The sequence below is a fragment of the Littorina saxatilis genome, linkage group LG11 (assembly GCF_037325665.1).
Source record: "Littorina saxatilis isolate snail1 linkage group LG11, US_GU_Lsax_2.0, whole genome shotgun sequence".
In the NCBI taxonomy this organism is placed as follows: domain Eukaryota; kingdom Metazoa; phylum Mollusca; class Gastropoda; order Littorinimorpha; family Littorinidae; genus Littorina; species Littorina saxatilis.
In genome coordinates, this window is record NC_090255.1 from 31,813,504 (window position 1) to 31,841,298 (window position 27,795).

At 42.3% G+C, this 27,795-nt stretch overlaps 2 protein-coding genes across 9 annotated transcripts in view; one reads left to right on the plus strand and one right to left on the minus strand.

The window, feature by feature from the left end:
- LOC138980610 (beta-1,4-N-acetylgalactosaminyltransferase bre-4-like) overlaps window positions 1-1,420 on the plus strand; it is a 61,106-nt gene extending 59,686 nt beyond the window's left edge. For all 5 annotated transcript variants that reach the window (XM_070353527.1, XM_070353530.1, XM_070353528.1 and 2 more), the window contains one exon: window positions 1-1,420. This exon is cut by the window's left edge and continues 125 nt beyond it. In XM_070353527.1, coding sequence (XP_070209628.1) covers window positions 1-35 — 35 coding nt within the window. In that variant the 3' untranslated portion in view covers window positions 36-1,420.
- A 144-nt stretch (window positions 1,421-1,564) lies between these two features.
- Window positions 1,565-27,770, minus strand: LOC138980599 (uncharacterized protein MCAP_0864-like). 4 transcript variants are annotated; one of them, XM_070353507.1, is made up of 13 exons: window positions 27,636-27,770; window positions 25,750-26,114; window positions 23,955-24,057; window positions 22,731-22,835; window positions 22,004-22,082; window positions 21,417-21,531; window positions 19,790-19,867; window positions 17,502-17,686; window positions 16,907-17,062; window positions 15,910-16,071; window positions 13,445-13,603; window positions 6,588-6,755; window positions 1,565-5,994 (listed from the first exon to the last, which is right to left on the minus strand). In XM_070353507.1, the coding sequence occupies exons 2-13, from the start codon at window positions 25,955-25,957 to the stop codon at window positions 5,785-5,787; spliced, it is 1,728 nt and encodes a 575-aa protein (XP_070209608.1). In that variant the 5' UTR covers window positions 25,958-26,114; window positions 27,636-27,770; the 3' UTR covers window positions 1,565-5,784. The 4 variants fall into 4 exon arrangements, with proteins under 4 accessions (XP_070209608.1, XP_070209609.1, XP_070209610.1 ...); XM_070353508.1 differs by having other exon boundaries at window positions 27,624-27,749; XM_070353509.1 differs by lacking the exon at window positions 19,790-19,867.
- Between the last annotated feature and the right edge of the window lie 25 nt (window positions 27,771-27,795).

Genomic DNA, 27,795 nt, shown 5'->3' on the forward strand with positions numbered 1-27,795 from the left:
CACCTCCAGAAATCTACGGAAACAACACAAGATAAAAGTCCTTGCTATTTTTCTTGCATGTCTGCAGTAGAACTTCCTTTTCAAAACTGCCAAAATTCTGAGATAATTAGAGAAAAAAAAGGTCAGAAGTCTTAAAATGGATGTACATTTATAAACATTGTGACAGGCGCTGTGGCGGGGTGGTAAGACGTCGGCCTCCTAATCTGGAGGTTGTGAGTTCGAATCCCGGTCGCTGCCGCCTGGTGGGTTAAGAGTGGAGATTTTTCCTGATCTCCCAGGTCAACTTATGTGCAGACCTGTTAGTGACTTAACCCCCTTCGTGTGTACACGCAAGCACAAGACCAAGTGCGCACAGAAAAGATCCTGTAATCCATGTCAGAGTTCGGTGGGTTATAGAAACACGAAAATGCCCAGCATGCCTCCCCCGAAATCGGCGTATGGCTGCCTGAATGGCGGGGTAAAAACGGTCATACACGTAAAAATCCACTTGTGCTAAAAACATGAGTGAACGTGGGAGTCTAAGCCCATGAACGAAGAAGAAGAAGAAGAAGATAAACATTGTGAAAAGAAAGTCTAACAGGGTCTTCAGATTTGTGGAGGTTGTAAAAGGGGGGGTTCTGTGTTGTATTAAATTGGTGAATAGTGATTTATGAACATTCCTTGATTTTAATTGTTTCGTTTGTGAAATGAATATTTGAGACACTGTGTGTGTGTATGTGTGTGTGTGTGTTTGTTTGAGTGTGTGTATGTGTGTGTGTGTGTGAGTGTATGTATGTGTGTATGTGTGTATGTGAGTGTGTGTGTATATGTGTGTATATGTGTGTATATGTGTGTGTGTTAGTGTGTGTGTGTGTGTTTGTTTGAGTGTGTGTATATGTGTGTGTGTGTGTGTGTGTGTGTGTGAGCGCTCAAAGGCAATAACTTCCATCAGCATTGTAATTAACATAAACACAAAATGCTTCCGGTCAGTAACCATTTTGACTTTCAAATAACTTTATATACCTGCAAGTGTGCTGCATGAATGTCAAGTTTATAATCTTGTGTCCATGTAAGTTTGACTATTCATAATAACACACATTTTCTTCAGGTGAATGTAGCATAATGTTATTTTGTACAAATAAAAATCTATTTTTAAAACATATTTTATTTCAGCATTGACGAGAGGTGTCCTTAAAAAGGATTGATATTTATCATTAGATTTGTCTGTGTACGATTTCCTGTTTAAGAAAGATCACGTTATAATTATTGTTCTTTCTTGGTGACAAAAGGATTAAAAATAACATACAGTTCATACCATAAAGAATTTTGCATTTGTTCTGCGTACATACTACTGTATGTTTCTTTCAGTCGTGTTCATCAATTTACTGAACTCGCAGAGCTGTGTATTATGCAAATGATATTAAAAGAAAACTGAATTTCAGGTTTGTCATTATTCCTGTATTCCACATAAAACACAACACACGCACACACACTAATAAACACACTGACACACACACACTAATATACACACTGACACACACACACACACACTCACTCACTCACACACATACTTGTACCATTCATCTGAAGTCAAAATAATTTATTTCATTATTAATATTTGTGAATACAAAGCATTTTAAATATAACTTCTACTGCAGTACTCTCAGTTGAAACTAAGCACACCTACTGGCTATACACACAAGTCATAAAAGCAAATAATTATACTTGTAAGAGGTACATGTATATTTATACATCATGCACACACAAACTTCCACTATGATTTTATCACAGTCAAACGACAGAGAAAAATGGATGGAACTTGAATAAAAATGGGTATGACTTAAAAGCACTCCAAACAGTGCTATGAAATATATAAGCAAATGTTACCATGTTACAAACAGTGTTACTGATATATCACAGTGAATATGTGTACATCATAAAAAAAACATTTGGAAATGTCTGTGAAACGTAGTAACGTTCTTAAAACTCTTTGCATAGTGGTACCACCATAAATATGAGAAATTTCTTAAAAACGAAAGGAATCTTAAAATGGAGATTAATATAACATGCATGCTGAACCATCTTACATTCCCAAGTAGACGAAAGTAATTCAGAAGACAAGGACTTCTAATGCTTCAAGAATAAACTCAGAGACAGACATAGACAAAATTAAACACAAATACTGACCGGCGCTTTCAACCACATCTAAAAAGCTGCTGAACATCCACAACTGGAAATCACATATCACAGTCTTGGAAAATCAAAAACTTTTCTTTCAAAATATACTCATCTCAGAATCACAGAAAGTATTACACAGAAACAGTCAACTGAAGTGGTAGTGCTCAAAATATGTCTTCCACCGCCACTCTCATAACCACGCCACTCTCATAACCACGCCACTCTCATAACCACGCCACTCTCATAACCACACCACTCACAAGATGCAATACAGTGGAACCCCCCTTTTAAGACCTCCAAAAATCCGAGAAAATCGGGTCGTAACAAGAAATTCCTCCGAGGTAGGAAAAACACCCCCGTTGGTCAAAGGGAAATAACCATTCTCACTGCCACCAACTGAGAAGGTTATTTCCCTTTGACCATTAATATCTCCCTCTATAAGTCCTTGTAGAATCTTAATCCACCAATAACTCCCTAACCGTGTGTTTGACTGGTCCCAATTTTTGTAAGGACCGTCTCAGGAATGTATAGAACCTGTTCACCAAGTTTGGTGACGATGGGTCCGTTCATTCTTGAGATCTATATGCGAACACAAACAAACACATGGAGCGAATCCTATACACACCCCTATACCGGGGGTGTAAATAGGAGGGGGTACATTTACAGAGGTTCTGAACAGAAAGTCTGGGAAAACAAGATCTTGAAAGGGAGGGAGTCTTAAATTTGGGGGGGTCTTAAAAGGGGGGTTCCACTGTAAAAAACTATCTTTCTTTCTTTCTTTATTTGGTGTTTAACGTCGTTTTCAACCGATCAAGGTTATATCGCGACGGGGAAAGGGGGGGGGGGGGGGGGGGGGGATGGGATAGAGCCACTTGTTAATTGTTTCTTGTTCACAAAAGCACTAATAAAAAATTTGCTCCAGGGGCTTGCAACGTAGTACAATATATGACCTTACTGGGAGAATGCAAGTTTCCAGTACAAAGGACTTAACATTTCTTACATACTGCTTGACTAAAATCTTTACAAACATTGACTATATTCTATACAAGAAACACTTAACAAGGGTAAAAGGAGAAACAGAATCCGTCAGTCGCCTCTTACGACATGCTGGGGAGCATCGGGTAAATTCTTCCCCCTAACCCGAGGGGGGTACTGTTTAAAAAAAAAAAATTTAAAAAATTAAAAAATAAAACTGGCCAGGAGTATTTAGGTTTAAAAAGTAGTCCTTTTTGTGTAATCAGGTGTACGACAGCACATATGAACACTGTTTTTTGCTACCTAGCTGGATATGAATGAAAACTCGTAAACATTATGACAGTATTTCTTTTTACTTTCTCAGGATACCAGTGATTTCTGATAATAATGATATTTCATTCGATGATTTTACTGTCAACAAAGGTTTCACTTTAGATTTGTATTCAGCTTAGTTCATCACAAAGACACGTACATAAGCAACTCAATATACAGAAAGTAAATTTCGCTACCTGAGATAATAGATTACATTTAAAAAAATTTAAAAAATTTAAAAAAAGATTACATTATGATAAAGAATACATGTTTTATATGATGGCTAAGTTTAAGGGCACATGTACAAGTAATACATACACGCACTTCATTATCTAATTTTCAAATAGTTGGAAAGCTGTGATTAGATGAGATAAGTCTCCAAAACTTTTTGGACAATTTATTTGTTGAAAATTAACAGAAACATTTACAGCTACTGATGCGTATCCTCTTCTTTCATGCAGAAAGATTCATGAAGATCTAACATATGCAGCCATATATACACTTAAGTAGGTATAGTGGAATCAACAAAGTGTGAATAACTATATGAAAAAGTTCACTATGATTAGAATATTACAGGAAGTAAATCTCATATACAAATTCACCAATCTTTCGGAATGCATGGGAATGCCACTAAAATCAAAATGTCCTTATGAACCATAACAAGAAATAGCAATTTAGACAAGCCTTGAAAAACTGGTTTAAATGTTGCAAAACAGTACCGGTAAGTGAATTAAAAATATTCTGAGAGAAAAAGTACACAATATGTAACGTTGACCGAGTGAGTTTGCTCCATGAGTCTGCAAATGCAACCAAAAAATACTGCTACAAGTGTGAGTCAACCTCAAGCTGGGACTGAGCTGCCTGACGACTGGCAGACTTGTCGAGTTGCTCATTTGCTCGCAGGCAGAGTGATGATTACAAAATCGATAAGGATAAGGTATCCTATATCCCGGTGAGGTTACCCTCATGGAACTTTGGCCTGCTTTCTCAATGAGAAAAGCCAGCTGCCATACAGTACAATATGCTACCTTTTTTTTTTTTTAATTTTTAAAACCTTTTTCTGCATGCAAAAACAGTTATTCTTTGCTTGATGATGTTTTAACACACACAGGTGCAGAGCTCTAATTTTTCTGTAATTTTATCTCCTGTCCCCTGCAAGCCGATATCTGCAATCAATCAATCAATCAATCAATGAGGCTTATATCGCGCATATTCCGTGGGTACAGTTCTAGGCGCTCTGCAGTGATGCCGTGTGAGATGAAATTTTATACGGCCAGTAGATTGCAGCCATGTCGGCGCATATTTACTTTTCACGGCCTTATTCCAAGTCACACGGGTATGGTAGACAATTATTAACTGTGCCTAAGCAATTTTGCCAGGAAAGACTTTTTTGTCAATCGTGGGATCTTTAACGTGCACACCCAATGTAGTATACACGGGGGGTGGTTCGGACACCGAAGAGAGTCTGCACACAAAGTTGACTCTGTGAAATAAATTTCTGCCGAACCTGGGATCGAACTCACGCTGACAGCGGCCAACTGAATACAAATCCAGCGCGCTACCAACTGAGCTATATCCCCGCCCCGCAACAGGCTGGTACACAGATGACTTCAATGCCTCGTACAGACACTTCCATTAATCATACAGATCAAGCTCAAACTGTCATGAACATCACAATTTGCTGAATGCAAATGCTCACCACAATAATGCTGGTGTAGATGATGATGTTAACAGCAAGTTTGGAGCTGCTTGTAAGCTGCCATACTGAACGAGCTTTCAGTGAACCTGCAGCTTGCTTGCTGGACTAGCACACTGTAAATTGATAGATGAACCAAACTCAGCTTTCATTCCTCTTTCATCTTCATTCAGGCAACATAAGCCCTCTTCCTCCTTATTCTTCGTTTTTGCAACAAAAACAAATGCATTTCCCGTCCTGATACTTCAGCAAAAAAGGTCACTTTTTCTTTTTCTTCATTTCTGCACAAAAAAAATTGCTATACCCTTCCTTCTTTTTCTTCGTCATTTCTGCAACTTGCTTCCACATCTTACAGCGATGTCCCTTACTAGATGAGGAACGAAAAGAAGTGTGGCCGTCACCAACTCCCTTGCAGACCAAACTATACGGCAGTCGACAGGAGTTGGAGAAAACGACAACATTTATCACCAGTGCTGGACTGATTGTGTAACCTCTGCGAACGCCAAGAAGAAGAAGAAGCAACTTGCTTCCCACACTCCTTCACTGCAACAAACCTAGGCTGACTATGGACCTTGCTAATCCTGTACAAACCACCTGCATATTGAAAAACCAAGTTACACTGCCATCTTGGGTTCAAATCCCGCTCAGAGCTGCAGTTTGCTGCGCGGCGTAGTGGAATGCGCCATGGTGGATGAAAGCGTGCGCATGCTTTCAGCTAGACGGCCAAACTCCTCCCATTTCTGAGACTGGGCGCTCAGCTCCAGCGATTTCTGGTAGTCCGCTGTTTTGAGGTGAGAGTCCATCGTTGCGATTTCTGCCCGCAGTTCTATGATGTTGCGGTCCTTCTCCTCTATCTGAATGGCACAGGCAAAGTAGAGAGAATTATAGAAACACAGGTCGTTTAAAAATTATGCATAGACACAAGACTTGAGGCAGGGGAGCAGAGAGAGACAGACATGTATTTCCAGCGCTCCGATTTCTGCCTGCAGTTCTATGAGTATGATGGTGCTGTCCTTTTCCGCTATCTGAATGACACAGAAAATGTACAGTGAGAGTTGACAATTTTGGGAAATAACTCTGTCACTGCCACATGAGCGTTTGGCAGAGTTATGCCGCTTGAAGCTCGGACCAATATTTCAACTTCCGCTTCCGGCCAACACGTGCTCAAAGTAAAGAAGCAAGGAGAGGAGAGAAATCGGTCCAAACATTATGCGTTGCTCGCGGGGAAAGTGCGATTCTGATAGTCGATACCCTGCGTGCGTATGTAACGACAGTTTCTTCCCATTTGTGAAACGTGACATTACACGCCAGTCATGAGCGAGAGGGTGTGTCTCAACCACGTGATTTGCTTATACCATTATACCCTCGTCAATAAAGAATTTATAATCGTATCGCCCATCCACTCTCCCTCCCTCCCTCCCTCCCTTCATACATACAGACAACCAACCTTTTTCTGCAGATCAGCCACATGCTCCACCAACAGGACTTTGTCACGCTTGAGTTGTGTTATGTCTGCTTCGCTCGACTGATGCAAGGCTTCGAGTTCGTTGACCTTTGACTGGAGCGTGTTGACCTTCAGTTCCGTTTGGTTTCCGTACACCTCCTTGTTGGTCAACTGGGCACAGAGAGAAAGTCATGGTTAGAGAGAGAGAGAGAGAGAGAGAGAGAGAGAGAGAGAGAGAGAGAGAGAGAGAGAGAGAGAGAGAGAGAGAGAGAGAGAGAGAGAGAGAGAGAGAGAGAGAGAGAGAGATGACAGTCCAATGCAATAAACCACACACACACACACAAATCAAATCAAATCAACTTTATCAGCATGGAGAAATTGCAGTGGTGGTGCATGTAACAAAGACCTCCCCTCTGACTGACCTCGTCGACAGACATTCCGTTTCCCACGAAATGTGTGCTGACGACACTCAGCTTCAGAACTCAGCGACTCCCTCAGAATACGCCCAGATGACCACCTCCCTTCAGTCTTGCATTGCTGACGTTGAACTCTGGATGTCCACTAACAAGCTTAAAGTTAACTGTGACAAAACAGAAGCCATTCGTTTCACCAAATCCTCTTTCTCCTCCTCTCTCTCTCTCCCTCCTTCTATCACTTTGGGCAGCAGCACTATTGAATTCTCAGACTCCGTCCGTGATCTTGGCATCTTTCTTGATAGCGATCTCTCCATGAAACCTCATGTTATGAAAGTCTGTCAGTCCGCTTACATCGAGCTTAAGAGAATAGGTTCTATCCGCCCATACCTTACCGAAGATGCCACCAAGACCCTTGTTTCCTCCTACATTCTTTCTTGATTAGACTACGGAAATTCTGTTCTCATTCATGGCTGTCCTCAGTCTGTCATCCATCCTTTGCAGCGCGTTCAAAATTCTGCATCCCGGCTTGTCTGCAAAGCCCCTCGGTCCCAGTCCTGTTCCCCCTTGCTAAAGAAACTTCATTGGCTCCCTGTAGAGCTGAGAATCCAATATAAGTGCTGCTGTATCTGCTACAAAATAATATCTGGGTCAGCCCCATCCTACCTGTCTGACCTGTTCACACTCTATACACCCTCACGATCCCTCCGCTCCTCTGTAGACACTAGAATATTCCGTCTATCTTCTTTTAGTCGCAAACAGCATGGCCAGTGAGCCTTCTCCCACTCTGCTGCCGTTGCGTGGAACTCTCTCCCTTACTCTATCCGACACTGCCAAACATTTTGTTCCTTCAAATCAAACCTTAAAACACACTTCTTCACACAGTATTTTGATTAATTTTATTTCAATATGGTGCATTTTTGATCAGGTGTTTGAATGTTTTGCCTGTGTTAGTATGCTTGCAGCTTGTATTGATGTAGTGTTCGTTGTTCACTTGTGTGCTGAATGCTGCTGCATGTGCTTTTTTGCTTTGCTTTGTATGTATATGTATGTTTGTTTTTTCATATTTTTTTTCATTGTAAAGCGCTTAGAGAACGTAAAGCGCTCTATAAATCTCCCATATTATTATTATTATTAAGACAAACACACGCACGCATGCACACTAATAAACACACACTTCATTTCCCTGAAGAGAGAGAGATACAGAGATAGAGATACACAGAGAAAGACAGAGATCGAGAGAGCCCGACTCCTCTCAAAAGGACCAAGGGTGACAACTACTGATGAGCTGTCAGGACAAGGGGAACTACTAAGTCACCCCTGCCATGCACAAATAAAAACAGACAATGGGGGCAAAAAGGCAACAGAAAAACAAACAAGCAAACAAACAAATAAAATGTGATGGCACATTTGAGAGCGTGTGAAAAGGGATTCTCACCAAAGACATTGTGAAGTAGCCACAAGTGTTCATTTTTTGCAAGTTTGGATATGCTGTATAAAACTTTCACTGCAGTGATGCATCTTCATGCACACACGGTTTAAGATCCACCATTTGTTTCGAAAGTTTATTACAGTAGTCCCTGCAATGTACGGCCGGCCCCCGGCATGAGCGGACACCTGACATGTACGGACACATTTGCTCGGCACGGAGTGTTTTCCTTCTATATTTTCCCCCCCTTAAACGGACACCTGCAAAACGTGGACGCGGACACATCTTTTGTCCCAACAGCAGGTCATACCTCCAATGTACGGACAGACCATCGTTACATTTTCACCACAACAAAATCGATAACAGAGCAGTCCGGCTCTTGGTACAAAGATCACAGGCGTGATGACAGTCCCTGATAACTTGAGTGCACGTGTACCCATCAGGAGGGGGGGTAGTTTTGGTCAGGAGTGGAGTACATGGAACATGCGAAGTTTTACTATGGCCCAAGGGTGTCCGTTCATGAGAGGGACTGCTGTAGCAATTATGGCTGTTAAAATCAACATGTTAAGTCTGGGAAAGGCTGAACTTCTTTAACCCAGTGTGGGACTTTCAGTGGGGCGACCACCCCCAACCCAGCGCGTCCCCGGGTGGCGGATAGGGGAACGGACTTCAGATATGAAGACCAGCCGCTTGCGGCCGCGGACCAAACTGGCGGTGTTTCCTACCAGGGTGGAGTGGGGAAGCAGGCGGCACTGCTACTCTCTTCGAAATGCTCCATCGCCCTTCGACGGGACTCATCTAATGCGACTATGGGCGCATTAAAACCCTAGCTCCGGGTGGGATCCCGGCAAATCCTCCCCCCTGTGCTCTCAGGGTAGGACGTACGGGCCATGAGCTAAGGGTGAGGCAACCCCGACAGAAACCTCGAGTGCTGAAGACGGAGGTACTGGGCTGCACGGCGCACTCTAATAAACCATGGTACCACGCATCAACGCCAACCATGACACCATCAGATAGAAGCGACACTCATGGCGCTCGCCCACTGAGGTCCCTCCGGGGTGAGGCAGCGCCGGGCTCCAAGCCTCAAAGGAGCCCAACCTCAGCTACTGGAGGTCCCTCTCGTCCGTCTTGCTGCGCCAGGGGACGGAGGAGGAATGCGACTGGTAGCACAACAACCACTTCAACATCCAAGAAGCGTCAACCTTTTATGGTGATGCATTGGAATGCAGAAGGAGTCATGAACAAGAAGACAGAGCTAGAACATATCTTGCATGAAAGGAGCATCAACGTCTGCTGCATTCAAGAAACCCACCTGCAGATGGGAAAAACCTTCAAGGTCAGAGGCTACCAGTGCTTCAGACAGGACAGAGCTGACAGACGCAAAGGCGGAGTCCTGACACTAGTTAGGAACAACATCCAAGCCTGCGAAACAGCCGTCCACATGGAGGGAGCAGAGTACCAGATGATTCGGGCCAAACTGAATGACACAGAGTTGCAGATCCTGAACTTTTACTGCCCCAACGACCGTCCACTATCCCTTGACACCATCGAAGTCCCAGACTCGAGCTTTCTCGCAGTAGGGGATTTCAACTCTCACTCCCAGAGTTGGGGTTACAGTCAGATGGATCGCCGGGGTGAAGAAGTGGAAGACTGGCAAGATGAACACCATCTCATCCTCATAAACTCCCCAGATGATACTCCAACCTTCTACTCCAGACGATGGCGCACTACCTCCACTCCAGATCTTGCTCTCTGCACCGAAGATGTCCACCGAGACGTCACCAGGGAGGTGGGAGAGCAGTTAGGAGGAAGTGACCACAGGCCAGTGTTCCTCTCCATCAACAGGAACACCATGAACTACCCTGTCCACCCTCGCTGGAACTACAAGAAGGCTAAATGGAGTCTTTTCAGACACCGAACAAACACTCTTACCAAGGACCTCCATGTCCAAGGTAGAGACATCAGTAACGTTGTCAGAGACCTGAACGCCTGCATCCTGCAAGCAGCCCACGAGTCTATCCCACGAGGTGCTCGCAAAGAGTACAAGCCATACTGGACCAACCAGCTACAAGAACTGCAGGATGAGGTGGAATCTGCCAGACAGGCAGCAGAAGGTAGCCCATCAGATGAGAACCACCTACGGCTCCAGCAGACAAAGGCTGAATTTCTCAAGGCAAAGATCCAGGCCAGACGCAAAAGCTGGAGAGAAAAAACCGCTGCGCTGAATCTTGAGAGAGACGGAATGAAGCTGTGGAGAGTCGTAGGACAGCTCAATGATGAAGAAAACAGAAGCCAGAATGTGACACTGGAAGAGAACGGAGAGATGCTGACAGGGAGACGAGCAGCTAACCGTCTTGCTGACAACTATGCAGACGAGAGCAATGTACCTGTCAGTCCTGTCCAACAAAGAGAAGCAAGAAGAGAACAGAGAGAGCGGCCACAACACCACACAGATGTGGAACCCATGAAGCAACCCCTCACTCTTCATGAGCTACAAATTGCCTTGAGGAAACTAAAAACCAGGAAATCCCCAGGGCCAGATGGGATCACGAACGAGATGCTGAAGCACCTAGGCAACACAGCTGTCCTGAAACTACTGGAGGTCTTCAATCTCAGCTGGGACACAGGCAAACTGGCACAAGTTTGGCGAGAGGCCATCATGATTCCTATCCATAAGAAAGGAAAGGACAAGAAGAAGCCTGCTAGTTACAGACCAATCAGCTTGACCAGCTGCACTGTAAAGACCCTAGAGAGGATGGTCAACCAGCGCCTGCTTTGGTATCTAGAGACTGAGAACATCCTGGCTCCTGAACAGGCAGGCTTCAGACAGTTTCACAGCACAGAAGACCAGGCAACCTATCTCTCCCAAGAAATAGAAGATGCATTCCAGGAACAGAAGGTCCTCTTCGCCACCTGGATTGATCTACAGAAAGCCTTTGACAAGGTCTGGACTGATGGTCTCCTCGTGAAACTGCAGAGATGTGGAATCGCAAGCAACATGCTGCGATGGATCAGATCCTAGAGCAGAGCAAGAATCTCAGTCAACGGTCGAGTCGGCAAGAAAATACTACTGCGACATGGTGTCCCACAAGGAGGAGTCCTCTCTCCTACACTCTTCTTGGTCTTCATCAACGACCTTGTACAAATTCTTCCCAAAGGTATCCACGCTGCATTATATGCTGATGATTTGGTGATGTGGTGCAAGGAGGAATACGCCACAACTGCCACTTACAGGATGCAACTGGCTGCTGACCGGCTGGCGGCATGGGCAGATGAATGGTGTGTTGCCATCAACAAGGAAAAGTCCTCCACAACACTCTTCACCCTATCCTCAAAACAAAAGACTGGAACCATCAAGTTTGGTGACACACCCTTGAGAAGTGATGACGAGGCAACCTTGGTCTCACTTTTGACAAGAAGCAGACCTGGAAACCCCACATCCACAATGCTGAAGCAAAGGCCAGGCGCAAGCTTGCCATCATGCGGAAGCTAGCCGGAACCAGCTGGGGAGCAAACGAAGAGATACTCAAGCGAGTCTACCAGGGAGCAGTCAGGCCCCATCTTGAGTATGGCTCCACAGCTTGGTCTACAGCAGCGAAGACCCACCAGCAGACACTGGACAGGGTCCAAAACCAAGCCCTCAGGATCATTACTGGATCGATGAGATCCACACCAATAAAGGCCATGGAAGAAGTTGCTGCCATTCAACCCCTCAGTCAGAGAAGAGACGCCAAGGTCATGGTTCAGACAGAGAAATTCAAGTGCCTGCCTGTACATCCGATGAAGAAGAGGATGGATAACCTGACAAAGAACCGCCTCAAGCGCAGCAGCTTCTTACATGAAAGCAAGAGACTTGCCAGAGAGCACCAAGCCTCTGTACCTCCATCAGCACTACCAATCAGCTTCTCAGATCTGCCGCAGCCATGGAATGAAGACTACAAGAATCTTCACATCTCCACCACAGTCCCCTACGTTACCTCAAGAGATTCCCAGAACGACACTGCCAGGCGCACCCTAACACTCGCCATGATTGCTGAACGGTACCCTGAAGACGCCTGGATCCACGCGTATACAGACGGTTCAGCAACAAACGCCGTGGCCAATGGAGGAGCAGGTGTACTTGTCAGATCTCCTGAGGGGCACACTTCTACAGCAGGGATACCAACAGGAAAGTACTGCTCAAACTATGCAGCAGAAGTTCAGGCCATCATGCAAGCAGCCTCCATGATTCATGACTCGGAAAGCGAATGCCCCCAAGTTGTTTTCCTCTCCGATGCACTGTCTGCCCTGGAAGCCCTTGCAGGAAACAAACTTCCTCGTCTGATGGAGAAACTCCAGGAGCTTGCCAAGACTCGACGAGTAGTCCTGCAATGGGTTCCAGCACACTGCGGAATTCCAGGCAATGAAACAGCTGATGAGCTCGCCAAACTCGGAGCCAGGGAGGAACAACCAGACAACCCAGTCAGCTTCGCTGAAAAGAAAACCCTCGTGAAGGCAGCAATGCGACCACAATCCACGAGAGACGCATATCATCTCCTAGAACGATGGCAGCAAGTAGTGATCATGCGACTACGAACTGGTCACTGTCGCCTCAACGCCCACATGTTCAGGAAGCTGAAGCTGACCCCATCACCAACCTGTCCCTGTGGTCTGGAAGACCAGACTCCAGAACATGTCTTAATGACATGCCCCCAACTCAAACCAATCAGAGACAAAGTGTGGCCAGCATCAGTCCCTCTCCGCACCAAACTCTGTGGGAGCAGACAAGACCTGGAAGCCACGACGTCATTCGTCTCGCAGACTAAACTGATGGTGTGACGGCGAACGCAAGAAGAAGAAGAAGAACATGTTAAGTGAGCCAGATTTCCAGTTGTTGTTGTTTTTCTAGCATGGCCTCCTCAAATACACACACGAACATACATGCACGCACGAACGAACGCACGCCCACACACACATACACTCACAAACACACAAAATAAAACCCACACAAATAATCAGCACTGAATGACAACTCTCACCTGTTCCAAGTACTGCTTGCTCTTTCCTTGTTCATGCTTCAGCTGCTCCTGGAGTTTGTCGATTTCATGCCTGAGCGCCCCCTCCTTGTCACGCAAGCTGACCACCTCACCAATGCTCGTCGAGTGTCGCTGTTCGTTACTCTGACGCAGTCCCCGTTCCTGGAGACAGAGCAGCTTCCTTTTATGGGCAACGCTCACAAGTAATTACAGCTGAACCCCCTTTTTGAGACCCCCCCCAATTTCAGACTTCCTCCGTTTAAGACCCTGTTTTCTCAGATGTTTTGTTTATTACTTCTGTAAATGTACACCCATTTTAAATCTCCCTCCCTACGGCGGACTGCGGGCTTCGCCCTACAGACCGGATTGAAGTTTTCGCGTGGCTGGGAATGCAGAAGAAGTTGAAGAAGTCTGCCTCCTTTTTACATTTAGTCAAGTTTTGACTAAATGTTTTAACATAGAGGGGGGAATCGAGACGAGGGTCGTGGTGTATGTGCGTGTGTGTGTGTGTGTGTGTGTCTGTCTGTCTGTGTGTGTGTGTGTGTAGAGCGATTCAGACTAAACTACTGGGCCGATCTTTATGAAATTTGACATGAGAGTTCCTGGGTATGATATCCTCAGACGTTTTTTTCATTTTTTTGATAAATGTCTTTGATGACGTCATATCCGGCTTTTCGTGAAAGTTGAGGCGGCACTGTCACGCCCTCATTTTTCAACCAAATTGGTTGAAATTTTGGTCAAGTAATCTTCGACGAAGCCCGGACTTCGGTATTGCATTTCAACTTGGTGGCTTAAAAATTAATTAATGACTTTGGTCATTAAAAATCTGAAAATTGTAAAAAAATAAAAATTTTATAAAACGATCCAAATTTACGTTCATCTTATTCTCCATCATTTGCTGATTCCAAAAACATATAAATATGTTATATTTGGATTAACAACAAGCTCTAAAAATTAAATATATAAAAATTATTATCAAATTTTTTTTTTCGAAATCAATTTAAAAACACTTTCATCTTATTCCTTGTCGGTTCCTGATTCCAAAAACATATAGATATGATATGTTTGGATTAAAAACACGCTCAGAAAGTTAAAACGAAGAGAGGTACAGAAAAGCGTGCTATCCTTCTCAGCGCGAATACCCCGCTCTTCTTGTCAATTCCACTGGCACTGCCTTTGCCACGGGCGGTGGAGTGACGATGCTACGAGTATACGGTCTTGCTGCGTTGCGTTGCGTTCAGTTTCATTCTGTGAGTTCGACAGCTACTTGACTAAATGTTGTATTTTCGCCTTACGCGACTTGTTTTAGATATGATTTTCTCAGATTGTTTTAGGTGTTAACAGGGGGATTCCACTGAACATCGATTTGGAACAGTTACTTCCTCCTTAAACCTGTCGGTGAGAAAGATCTTTGTTGTTGTTGGTGTAAACAAACAAGGTAACTACTTCTTTTTTGAGTCCATTTATCCCAGGAATGTGAACACTGCAAAATTTAAAACTGTCCGTACTAGAACAGCCCTGGGCATTTGTACAGTACAGCAGGGGCTCACATCGGCCCAGGCGCTGAAGGATTTGTATAATTAACAACCAAAAAAACGTCACCACAGACATTACGCATCCAGATTTCCGGCATATACCGGAAGAATCCCACCCATGCAAATGTATAAAATGTACCATCATTCTTGGACTACAAGGCTACCAATTTTAAGGCACACCCACACGGAAGTTTTTGTCCATACATAAGGTGCACTACAGAACTGTGATGGCAGTCATGGAATTGATCAGCGTCCAATTTTGGTCAACCATTGCAAGTACAGTTCAGAGACATATCCTGCTTGCTGCCGCGCAAGCAGAGAAAATGTTTTCCTCTTTATCTTTACTGCGCTGGCTGCAAAATCCCTCACGCGGAGGTGTTTTCAGACAGGCCAGACACAGGTTGTCCCGGAGGTGAATAAGGCCAAACAATAATTTCAATGTTTCCGATTCACCCAACAACCCTATTTTGTCCTCCCGACCCGAACAGTTTTTTTGCCCTTCAAAAAGGAAAATAAGAATGAAATAAAAATGACAAGACTTCATTTTGCAGACTTTACAGGAACAGTCACTCTCCTCAGACCTCGGGGGACACACATTTACGGCTACATGTAGTAGAATGCCACATGCGCCTGTGTAAATAAAATAAAAATCTTCAATAATTTTTAATTTTTTTTTTTAAGTAACCAAACTACTGACCCTAAATTTGTGTTTGCCTTGTCATAGGAAACAAATATTTTGGAGGGGGTTAGGGGGGATCCGAAAATAGGTAGGGACAGGCGGTAAGGAACAGTGGCAGTAAACAGAGCATTGAAAACAAACCAAATCAGTCACAAATTAGACACATATACAGCCAACTATAGTAAAACGCAGCGATCAGGTTCAAGAACAATACAACCAGAAAATGACTGCAAGCCACCAGACATTTCTCTCACCCTGTCCAGCTGTTTCTCTAGCTCCAAGACTTGCTGGCTAAGCGCGGCATTCTCCTTCACCAGGTGGGAGCTGTCCTCGTTAATCTTGTCACGCAGGTAACGATCCTTCTCCGCGTTCATCTCCGTCTCCTTCAGCTTCTGACGCAGGTGGCGAATCTCATCCTGTGCAAAAAAGAAGAGACATTTGCATTTTGTAACAATGATTGCTTGTGAGCATGAAAAATTACTTTACATTTTCTTTCATTGTAACACCAGCAAATGCTTTGCTCGTACCAGTAGTCTAAAGAAACACATAGAAAACAGATAATTTTCCAGGTAATATAAGTTTGGTTGTTACTGTCCTATTTCTTAAGTGTTGATTAAACCACTTGTTTCTTGAGTGTTGGTCAGTAACGCATGTACTTGTTATTTTGGTTGCTAGGGTTTTTTATTTTTGTTTTTTTCAATCCAAAGGTGGAACTTCTTCTTCTGCGTTCGTGGGCTCAAACTCCCACGTACACTCATGTTTTTGCATGAGTGGATTTTTACGTGTATGACCGTTTTTACCCCGCCATTTAGGCAGCCATACGCCGCTTTCGGAGGAAGCATGCTGGGTATTTTCGTGTTTTTATAACCCACCGAACTCTGACATGGATTACAAGATCTTTCCCATGCGCACTTGGTCTTGTGCTTGCATGTACACATGAAGGGAGATAAGGCACTAGTAGGTCTGCATATAAGTTGTCCTGGGAGATTGGAAAAATCTCCACCTTAACCCACCAGGCACGGCCGGGATTTGAACCCACGACCTTCCGTTTTGGAAGCCGGCGTCTTACCACCAAGCCATTTCGCCCGTCCAAAGGTGGAAAAAATCTTTAGGAAAACCAAAACACAAACTATGAATGCCTTAACCTAGATGCAAACGTACCAATTTTTCCCATTAACAAACGCACATACAGACACACAACATACATACACCATTAAAAAAAACACGTAAAAAAACAAATAAAACACATACCCTCAGATCTTCGGTGACCTTGTCCTGTATCTGAACAGTGCTGCTGTAGAATTTGTCCTCGACCTCTCTCAGCTGTGTTTCCATGGAAACCAACTCTGACCTTTTTTCATCCAAGGCCAGCTGGGTCATCTTGTGCTGCTCAATTCTCTGCTCCAGCTGAAAAAAAATAAATGTGTGTCAATGTCAATTTACGCTAAAGACGTTCAATGTGATATCTGAATTAAACTATAGTGTTAACTTTTTTTAACTGGACAATCAAGACTACATCTAAAGTCCAATAGACGATATTTTTAAATAACTGTGTTGTGTCTGTATGGGTTGTAGAAGAGTGAACTTTTCTTGCAAAACCTCGTATAAACATTGAAAAGGGCCAATCACTAGCGATTTTTTTTTCTTAAACACTTGGACGGGAGCACGTGTTTCCGACACTCCCCTTGCTAGTGATTGGCCCTTACAATGTTTGGTAGAGGTTTTACAAGAAAAGGTCACTCTCCCACAAGTTATTTACTGAATGTGTCAACTGCAGAAGGAAATCAGTCTAGCAAGCCTGTAACAAGAGGAGTCAGCTGTTAAAAAGAGAAAACATTGGATGTACCTGAGCTTTCAGTGTGTGTATCTTGGTCTCGGCATTAGTGAGGGCCACAGTACTCTTGTCAATGGACGACTTGGCCTCCAGAAGTTGGGCGTCTTTACGGCTCAGCTCTCGCTCCAGTCTGTCCTTCTCTGTCTTCAAGGTCACCACCTCATCCGTGAACAGGCGCTTGTCTTTTGACCGCACATCTAAGGAATAAGATTAAATACTGAAAATTAGAGATGAAACCAATGATAAGACTTTCACTAAACCCTGGCAACAGTTATGCAGTGTCTGCATTTAAAGGGGCAGTGTAGGAGTCACAGCATTGCTGAAGCAACCATTTTTCTTTTTGTCGCAGATTAAAATGTAAACAGTCAAAAGATTTACACAGCTAACTCACACATGATGCCTTTACATACCTTTAATGTTGCCAGACAAACGACACTTTATGCGGTTTGTCAGTTGGCACCCCCCGTCAAAATATAATTTACATTCCCCGAGATCATGTTCTCGTGGGGCTCAAGGCTGTGTGCTTTATGCCAAAATGGACCCATATACCATCTTTTAAAATTCTAATCAAACACATTTATGTCTTGACGTAAAGTACCAAAAACAGAAAGAATTCCCTCTCTCGCCAAGACAAATTGACTTCGATGTAGGGTTTTGACATAATTAGTTCATGTGCGGGACCTGCTGTGAGCCTCATCTAAGGCCACGCTTTCCTTCCCGGAGATAGAGCAAAATTAATACATAAAAATTGCAAGTTTTGACTCCTTGCATAAAAGTCAATGAAACTTGGTATTTTTTCAAAGAAGTAGCTGCCATTGGCATGACTGAAAGCCCCAGAGGCTCCATACACCTGGACGTGACAAGTTCAGTCATTTTAAAATATGACTAAAAATACTGACTGTGATGGAAATAACAGACTGATAGAGGGTCTTTTTTTTTTATTGCAATTTCGATTCTTTAACCAAGCAAATACAGTTGCACACTGCAGTTGTATGTGCTTGCAGCGTCTACACAGGAATATTGTTTTGAGTCAAAACTGCAGCAGAACTCTTTTCGATTCAAACAAAATTCAAGGGCACTTGAAGTGCAAAAGGTATTTCTCCAATTTTGAATTTCTTTTTCTTTTACAATCTGTTTATCTGATTGTGAAGCAGTCTAATAAATCTCTAGTGATTACATTAAAGCAAGAAATGTTTTAGATGAATGCATGGTTGATTCACGTCAAATCTGGAGGGAAAAAAAATTGACATAAAGTTCAAACTGAGAGTATAAACAGAAAAACCATCCAAACATTACATAAACTCACTTGCTTAAACTCAACTCCAAGAAATTTCATTCATAGAAGAAAACTAAATGTGCCAATCAACATAGCATAATAAATTGATAAAGCAATAACAAAAGCAAAAATCAGCATGCGCATTTATTTACAAAAAGCAAAAAGCAGCCTGTGCATTTATTTACAAAATATCTATCTACTATCTTTATGTCCATAAACACAACTGCCTATCTAATCTATCTAATTTTATCCACCTGATCTAACCACCTGCCTAACTACTAATCAATCAATCAATTGTTTTGTTTTGAATATATCTTCAGGATCGGGCTCCTCAGTCACACAAGACTTCTTCTTCTGCGTTCATGGGCTGAAACTCCCACGTTCACTTTTTTTTTTGGTTGCACAAATGGATATTTACGTGTATGACCGTTTTTACCCCGCCATTTAGGCAGCCATACGCCGCTTTCAGAGGAAGCATGCTGGGTATTTTCGTGTTTTTATACCCCACCAAACTCTGACATGGATTACAGGATCTTTTCCGTGCGCACTTGGTCTTGTGCTTGCATATACACACGAAGGAGGATAAGGCACTGGCAGGTCTGCACATAAGTTGACCTGGGAGATTGGAAAAATCTCCACACTTAACCCGCCAGGCGGCAGCGACCGGGATTCGAACCCACGACCTTCCGCTTGGGAGACCGGCGTCTTACCACTAGGCCACTGCGCCCGTCTAAATTTCCTGATTTGTCAGTCACACAAGACATTGCAGCACATCCACAGACTGACACAAGGCGCATCAAGCATTGTCTTACAAAACCACTCTATGCCAATGAATTATCTTATAATTTATCTGCAGGTGAACAAGAAATAAATAAAAATAAAAATAAAAATAACCATCTATATGTCTTTCTGCAAGCCTGTGTTCCTGCATATATCTATTTGTCTGCAGTCTATCCATTTTTCCATGAATCTATTTTTCTACCTACAGCTGTCTATTTATCTCTACCTATGCTGTAAAACTCACCAACACTCGAACACATGCGCTGACCAACAGTTGAATATGTGCGTTCACCAACAGTTGAAAACATGTATCGACTTTTCCCTATTTCAATCAATCAATCAATCACGCAATCCATCAATCAGCTGACAATCAATGATCATGCTATAAAATGTATGAAAATCCAAAATCAAAAAAACGCTCCAAAATTCAGCATTAACAACAAAAAAATGCCTCGCTTGTGTCTTCCCTGCAATTGGCTCAATTAACATTTTCTCAGATAATTTTTGTCTAATTAGTGTCTGTCTGAGCACTTAAAAGACCACTGGGTCGATATTTTTGTGAAAGTAACGTTCTGTTTTGTCAATATTTAAACATTCCCACAACATACCTTTCCTGTGTGTTTTTTTTATAAAATGTGTGGAAAACATTCGTGTACAATATTCAGGTATCAGACTTGCACACTACTTTTTGTGTTGCTGTAAAATGCTAAATGAAGTTGTTCTCCGAACTACATTATTTGTTCATTTTAACTCACAAATAAAAGTGGGGTTTTTCCTCTCTCCACAATTTGCAATAACATTTTGAGAAGTAAAATAGGACAGGATCTTAAAACCTACATTCTTCTAGGGATTAATAAAATCACAATTAAATATAAAATTAATACTCAGCCACAGGGGTTGGGATTCCATAGATTCCCTGAACTCTGAACATATTTTAATCTAAAAATATCAGAAATAAAATGGTCAGTCAAGTAGCGTTACCGGTTTGAGTTATTTTCACCACCCCCCACCCCACCCCATGACAGGCTAATAATACGCAGAGAATAGGTTAAGATACCACTCGAGCAAGCCCCATGCAGCTATCATCTTCGACTAGCCGGCATTAGGTTTGATTCGTCAAACTTTAGAGATACAATGATCATGAGATGACGACAGATGATGATGCATGGGTGTGTTCATGCTTTTCCTGCCCCGAGACTTTTGCTGTGAGCTTGGGATCTTTATAGTGAACATGCGTGCATACAGGGGGTGTTTGGACCTAAGACGCGTCTGCACAAAGTTGCCTCTGGAAAGTAAATCCCTCGCCAAACCTAGGTTTCAAACCTACACGATAATAGCGACAAACTGGTTGCAAAGCTAGCTTGCTTAGGCCAAATAAAAGTATATGTTGGTTTAGGGTAACCCGACCGACCCCAATTTTTCCCACCGACCCTAAAACTTTTTTTTCATTTCAAAACAAAAAATCCCCCAAAACTCACCTTTGGCACATTTTGCCAACCATACCGAGACTACAAAAATTTTATAAATTTTAAAAAAGCCGACCTACCGACCCTATTATTTTTGGTCCCGTTACCCTAAACCAACATATACTTTTGTTTGGCCTTATCATCTGAGATACAGACCTGTGCCTCAGTTCTTAATGAAACCAGGTTCAGAACAGATTACTCTTGAGGATGAAAGTCGCTTGTTCATTTCAATGCTTGTTATTCTCTCAGGTGTCAGGAGAATGTTCCGAATAATTCTCACTTACTCTACTACACATGCTGAGCGCTTACTTCCATTTGTTTATCAGAACAGGTTACTTTTGATCGGTTTGTAAAACGGCTAGTGCTATCACCGTCTCACTTAACTTTTACAACTACAGCGCTCACCTGCTAAGTCGCGGATCTGTTCTTGAAGTCGCTCTTTCTCTGCCATAAGGATGCCGATGGCTGAATCCTTCCGCTGCAACTCTATGGCCATGGCGTCCATTTCTTGCTGCATTAGCTGTAAAAAGTACAAAAAGAAATGGATAAATATCAAAATAAAGTAGAAACTCCCTTTTAAGACCTTCACAAATCTGAGAAAATCAGGTCTTAAAAAGGAGGGAGTCTTAAAAAGGAGGGAGTCTTAAAAAGGAGGGAGTCTTAAAAAGGGGGGAGTCTTAAAAAGGAGGGAGTCTTAAAAAGGAGGGAGTCTTAAAACGGGAGTACATTTACAGAGGTTATAAGCAAAAAATCCGAGAAACCATGTTTTTAAGGGGGGGAGGGGGGTGGGGAGGGGTGGGTCGAGTCTAAAACAAAACATGTCAATATTATGAGGGAATCTTTTCATGGAAGTTAATGTACAGAGGCTATAAACTAACAATCTGAGAAACCAGGCTCAGGGAGAAAAGGGAGGGGGGGGGGGGGGGGGGGGGGAGTCTAAAACAAATCATGTCAATATTATGATGCTTGCTGCAGATCAGTAAAACACACACCCTGAGTTTGGACAACATGCGGTCAGCCTCCTGTACCATCTGGGGATGTGTGTCTGCCGCCTTGCGAGCCTGTTCACGTCTGTCACTCTTGTCAAGGAATGAAATCACGTTGGTCTTTTTTTTATTGCAATTTTGACTCTTTGACCAAGCAAATACAGTCTAACCTGTCTATAAAGTTACATATAACCAAGGGGCCAACCAAAAGTGGTCGTTCTAGACCGATGGTCGCCATGGAAATGTGAATGATATCAAACAAAAATTCGTCTGGGATTCTTTGTGGTGGTCGTTGTGAGCGGGTGGTTGCTTTCAAGTGGTCGCAAGGGCGGGTTCAACTGTATCTATCGTCACATTCTACAGACCCATCTCACAGGGGCTGAGTAGCTCAGTTGCTAGATCACTGGACTTGTGATCCTAAGGTGACGGGTTTGAACCCAGGCCGGGGCGGATCAACTTTATGTGCAGAGACTCAGAGACGGTATCCATGTTCCACCCCCGTGTCACCACTGTGGCAAGTAAAAGACCAGCTGCCATAATGCTGGTGAATGATTACACCTAAACACGCACACACCTGTGTATCTCATCTAAAGTCGGGGCAACACCCCGGAACATGCCCCTAATGGTTTCACCATGAGGGTGCAAAACAACATTATCATAATTGCCCCCCCCCCCCCCCCCCACCCCCTTTTTGACAACCACACGAACACCAATCCAAACAGCAGAAGGATACAAGTAGTTAGCCTCCAGCTCCAAGAAGTAGACCTGTTGCTGCAGGTTGCGTATGTATTCTGTCTCAATATTGCTGTGGGCCTCGCCCCCTTTTGTCATACTTTTCCTAAAATCAGAAAGAATTCTTAGAATGAAACTTTCCAGGTTGAACAACAACTGATATACAGTGGAACCCCTGTTGAAGACCTCCAACAATCTGAGATAATCAAGTCTTAAAAAGGAGACACTCTAAAATGAAGGTAAATTTACAGTGGTTAGGCCTAAAAAAAAAATAGGTGTGGTTACGGTAACCCGACCTACCCTATTTTTGGGGGCCGACCCTATAACTTTTTATTACATTTGTCAAAAAAATACCCAAAACAACAAGTAAACGAGTGCAGAAAACGCAATGAAAGCGAAAGCGCCCGAGTCGCACACTTATTTCCCTGTCAAGTAGGTTTAATTTGTACACATTAGAAAAAAAAGTAAAAAAAAAAAAAAAAGTGATTGCCTACCTTCCTACCCTATTTTTTTGGGCTATGTTACCGTAACCACACCTATTATTTTTTTTGGCCTTAGAAATAGAAAATCTGAAAAAAAACTAGGTCTTAAAATAGGAAGTCTTACATGGGGTGTTCCACTGTGGGTCAAAGCAAAAAGTGCCTTTAACCCCTTCACTGCCCACCCCGTATGTAATACGTGGTCATTTTCGGTTTGTCCTACGCCCATAACCGTATCTCATACGTGGGATTTGTGTCAACAACATTTCAGGACATTTCTGAAAACTAAATGGGAGGTAACCACTGTCTAAGCACTTGTAGGGGTTCTAAACACAGTTCTTTCCCATAGACCGTTCGGAAAATGCTGTTATACTGTGGCAGTGAAGGGGTTAAAAGGGAAATTCTTACAGTTACACACACAAAACACGTCAATACAAGTACTGAATTAGAAGTTCAGTTTTGCAGCGCCCTTTGACTATCGCTATTTACTGCTATGCCATAAGACTGTTACCATACATGTAGTTATAAATGCTTTTATGACTGTACCCAGAATGACACCAGAAGAATCATATATATATCTCTCGAACACACACACACACCTTCCGAAAAAAAATATTGAAAAAGACACATCTTTTTAAGAATGACATCAGCAGATTTCACAGCACACAGCTTTACACAAAACAGGTTAAAACACTGACACCCCATTTCAATAAATTTGCAGTTGCTAGACTGTGTGAGATACTCACGCCATGCTAGAGAATTCTGCCATGTTTCCAGTGCTTTTGCGCAGAGAATTGGCCATTGTTTGCTTCTTTGACGCTGTCTTGTCCACATCTGTTAGATAGGCACCTGCAAATATACAGCAGAACATGTTACATTTGTTTTGACTGATTCTGCGAGTGTGTGTGTGTGTATGTGTGTTTATGTGTGTGTGTTAACATTTTCTGTGTGGTAGTGAAATGGCGATGGGGATACAGAGCCATGTTTTACAAAAAGGTTGCTGTTTAATGGGTTCATTTTTCATTCTTTCTTTCTTTATTTGGTGTTTAACGTCGTTTTCAACCGTTCAAGGTTATATCGCGACGGGGAAAGGGGGGAGATGGGATAGAGCCACTTGTTAATTGTTCACAAAAGCACTAATCAAAAAATTGCTCCAGGGGCTTGCAACGTAGTACATGTACAATATATGACCTTACTGGGAGAATGCAAGTTTCCAGTACAAAGGACTTAACATTTCTTACATACTGCTTGACTAAAATCTTTACAAACATTGACTATATTCTATACAAGAAACACTTAACAAGGGTAAAAGGAGAAACAGAATCCGTTAGTCGCCTCTTACGACATGCTGGGGAGCATCGGGTAAATTCTTCCCCCTAACCCGCGGGGGGCATTTTCCATTCTGATAGATGTTGATACCACACTTTCAGCAACCCCAACAGCTAGCTGAATGAGGCAAGTTGAACAAAACACTCACTTCCTTTGTGGCAGAAAATGTCAGTTAATTAACTTACAATCCACATTCTTCATCAAAATTCTAAAGTTATAACAGTTGCATATATCCCTTTTCAAAGTTCAATGGAAGTGACACGTCTCGAAGGAATTCTTTCCAAGAATTTAAATATGTTTAAAACCCAGATTGAAGATACAATGTGATATTTTCAGTGTTAGTTGCATGGCTTATCCTCTACCATGTAAGCCCTTTGAAACAAAGCCAAGTACTTTGAAAGGGGGATAATCCGGTAACACATGTGATAGTGTGGTGCGCTAGTCCCCCTTCCAAAATGCCAAAGTAACCTTGAAGCATGCAAATATGAAAGAAAATGCACACAAACAAAACTGGGCATCTGGTATATTTATGGACATAGTGTATAAGCATTGAATCTGAGAGTTATGACTGATTTATACAATAAATGCATAAATAAGAATCTTAGAATAAATGACACAACAGACCTGGAACTAGAAGAATGCATAATTCAAGTTAGATAAATTCATACTATAATATCAGTTTAAAATAGTAACCTACAAAAGTGCACTTTACCTGGGAAAATTGTCAGAATTATTGCTAATTTTTACAAAGCAAAAAAAGTCTCATTGTAAATCAAAAAATAATTTTTGTAAAATGGGTCACAAATTCAAAGTTTGTTTTGAAGTTGTTGCAATAAACAAAACAATACCAAATTTGTTAGTTGGTATGTTAATAATAATAAGAAACCGTACATGTTCACAAACGCACGTTTCAAAACATCATCAACCCTGAATAACCTCACAGTCAAACACTAGCAAGATACCTCTTTGCTGCTCTCTACAGGACTGTAACAAAATATATTTAATGACTGCATAACATGGAATATCTTCAGTAAAATATTGAACATATAGACAGTGTTTAAATTCAGTCCAAAAGTGTTGTACATTTACAGTTCTACTTCAGCCTGTGTCATTTTATCATCACATTCTGTCTCTACCATATCTACTATGTGAATGAATAAATGAGTTAGTAAATAAATAAATACATGTTTACAAATACAACATTTTAAATACCTTTCATATGTTTAATTATGGTGACACGGGAAGGGGAGGGGCTGCGAGAGCGCAGAGACGTTCGACCACGCCCACCCGGAGATGGGGTTCGTGACCTCGCCACTTTGTTTCGGCCGCTAGGGCTTGGCGACCTTAACGACTGCCTCCACTGATGAACGTCTGGAGTCTGACAACCCGCTGGCTCAGAAATCTTGTCTACAGTTGTCATTCTGTTTGATGCTGCCCTCTTTTCAAAGATAGAGTACGAGTTGATTTGCTTCTCAGTGTCTTATCGCCTCTTCTCTGCTGTGTTCTGTTTCTGCTATATTCGCTGTCTGGTGATTTTTGTTGTCAAAGCTGTTCCAATATGCTCTGTTAGCAGGCCCCTATGAAAAGCAATATTTTCCGTGTTAGTTGTAACATGTACTGCAAATACCTTTGCACCACAAGTGGCAAAGCAAAAGTGTTTCCCTTTTCACAGCCAAAGAACACAATTATACACACACCTTCAAGCCAGACTTGCTCATGCTGTAAATAAATAAACAAACAAATAAACAAACAAAAATCTTGTTCTAATCTATCTGTTAACATATATGTGACCCTCCACCACGAAATGAGTAGCATGTCACCTCGCGCGGTTCTGCACTAGGCTTAATAAAAGTGTGAGGGTCACCTTAGTCACAGGCTTATAACTCAAACAGTTTTTGCTCTTTTCTAAAACGGTTTTCACCACTGGATAGAGCATACAAAACTCTTTAGAAAAATGTAAAAATATGAAAATCATGCAAAGGTGACATGCGACTCATTCCGTGGTGGAGGGTCATATTTATTATATGGATTTGAACAAATTGCCGGAAATTGCAAGTTTACAGTACTTTAAGTCAAGTGAAAAAATTAAAACGTTTAAAGACATGTATAACGATATCCATGAGGCCTAAAAAAAAAATAGGTGTGGTCGACCTACCCTATTTGTAGGGGCCGACCCTATAACTTTTTATTACATTTGTCAAAACAAAACAAAAACAAAAAAACGAGTGCAGAAAACGCAATGAAAGCGAAAGCGCTCGAGTCGCACACTTATTTCCCTGTCAAGTAGGTTTAATTTGTACACATTAAAAAAAGAAGTAAAATAAAAAAAAAAGTGATTGCCTACCTTCCTACCCTATTTTTTTGGCTATGTTGCCTTAACCACACCTTTTTTTTTTTGGCCTGAGTAAACAAATGTCAAAATTGATACTGATCAATACATTTTCACACAGGTGTAAGTGAATATATTGTTAACAGTTAAGCATGAAGCTTGCTATTTCTAAATAAATTTAAATGACAGTGACCTGCATATTTTGCACATCTCCCCATGCACCATAACAGCATGATAAACGTTTGCGTACATGAACAAATATGTCATACAAGCAAAACATAAATATGTATGCCTAAGGACCTGCTGAAACAATCATGCACTTATGAAGAAACCTGCTGAAGATGATGCTAGTCTATGAACCTTGATCATCAGTCGACTGGCTCACTAGTCATGAACAGACTCACTGTTAGTAAGTCAATAACTGTCAAGGTCTCAGATTATACATGTACTTTGACAAGCTGTTAGAATTCTCTTTACTGATACTGATAGTAATAATCACCTTTTCTTGCATCTACATTTTCTTTTCCGTTAAATTTCACAAATGCATATTTATTTCCTTGCACCAAAGCCCCAACGTTACCGAAGCACAAACTAAGTAAAGTTTCTTTTCCAAGCTTGAAAGTTTGTCAACATCGCAAGTCTTGTTTCAACAGGTGCTTGTGCACTCGCAAACATCACTGCAAAATTCCCCCAAGAAACCAGCCACAAAGCATGCACAAATAAACAATAACATAGGCGCGCACACAAAATTGCTTACTGCAGCACATACCCCCAAGGTACTTGGGCGTAGATCTAAGGTCAGACACCTTAGAAAAGGTTGAGGACATTCGAGACATGCCAAAAACTTTTAATCCGAATACGAGTTACAACTCGAGCTCGCGCGTCTGAGGTTGACAAGGAACGCAGCAGAGCTACCATCGTGCCTAGTT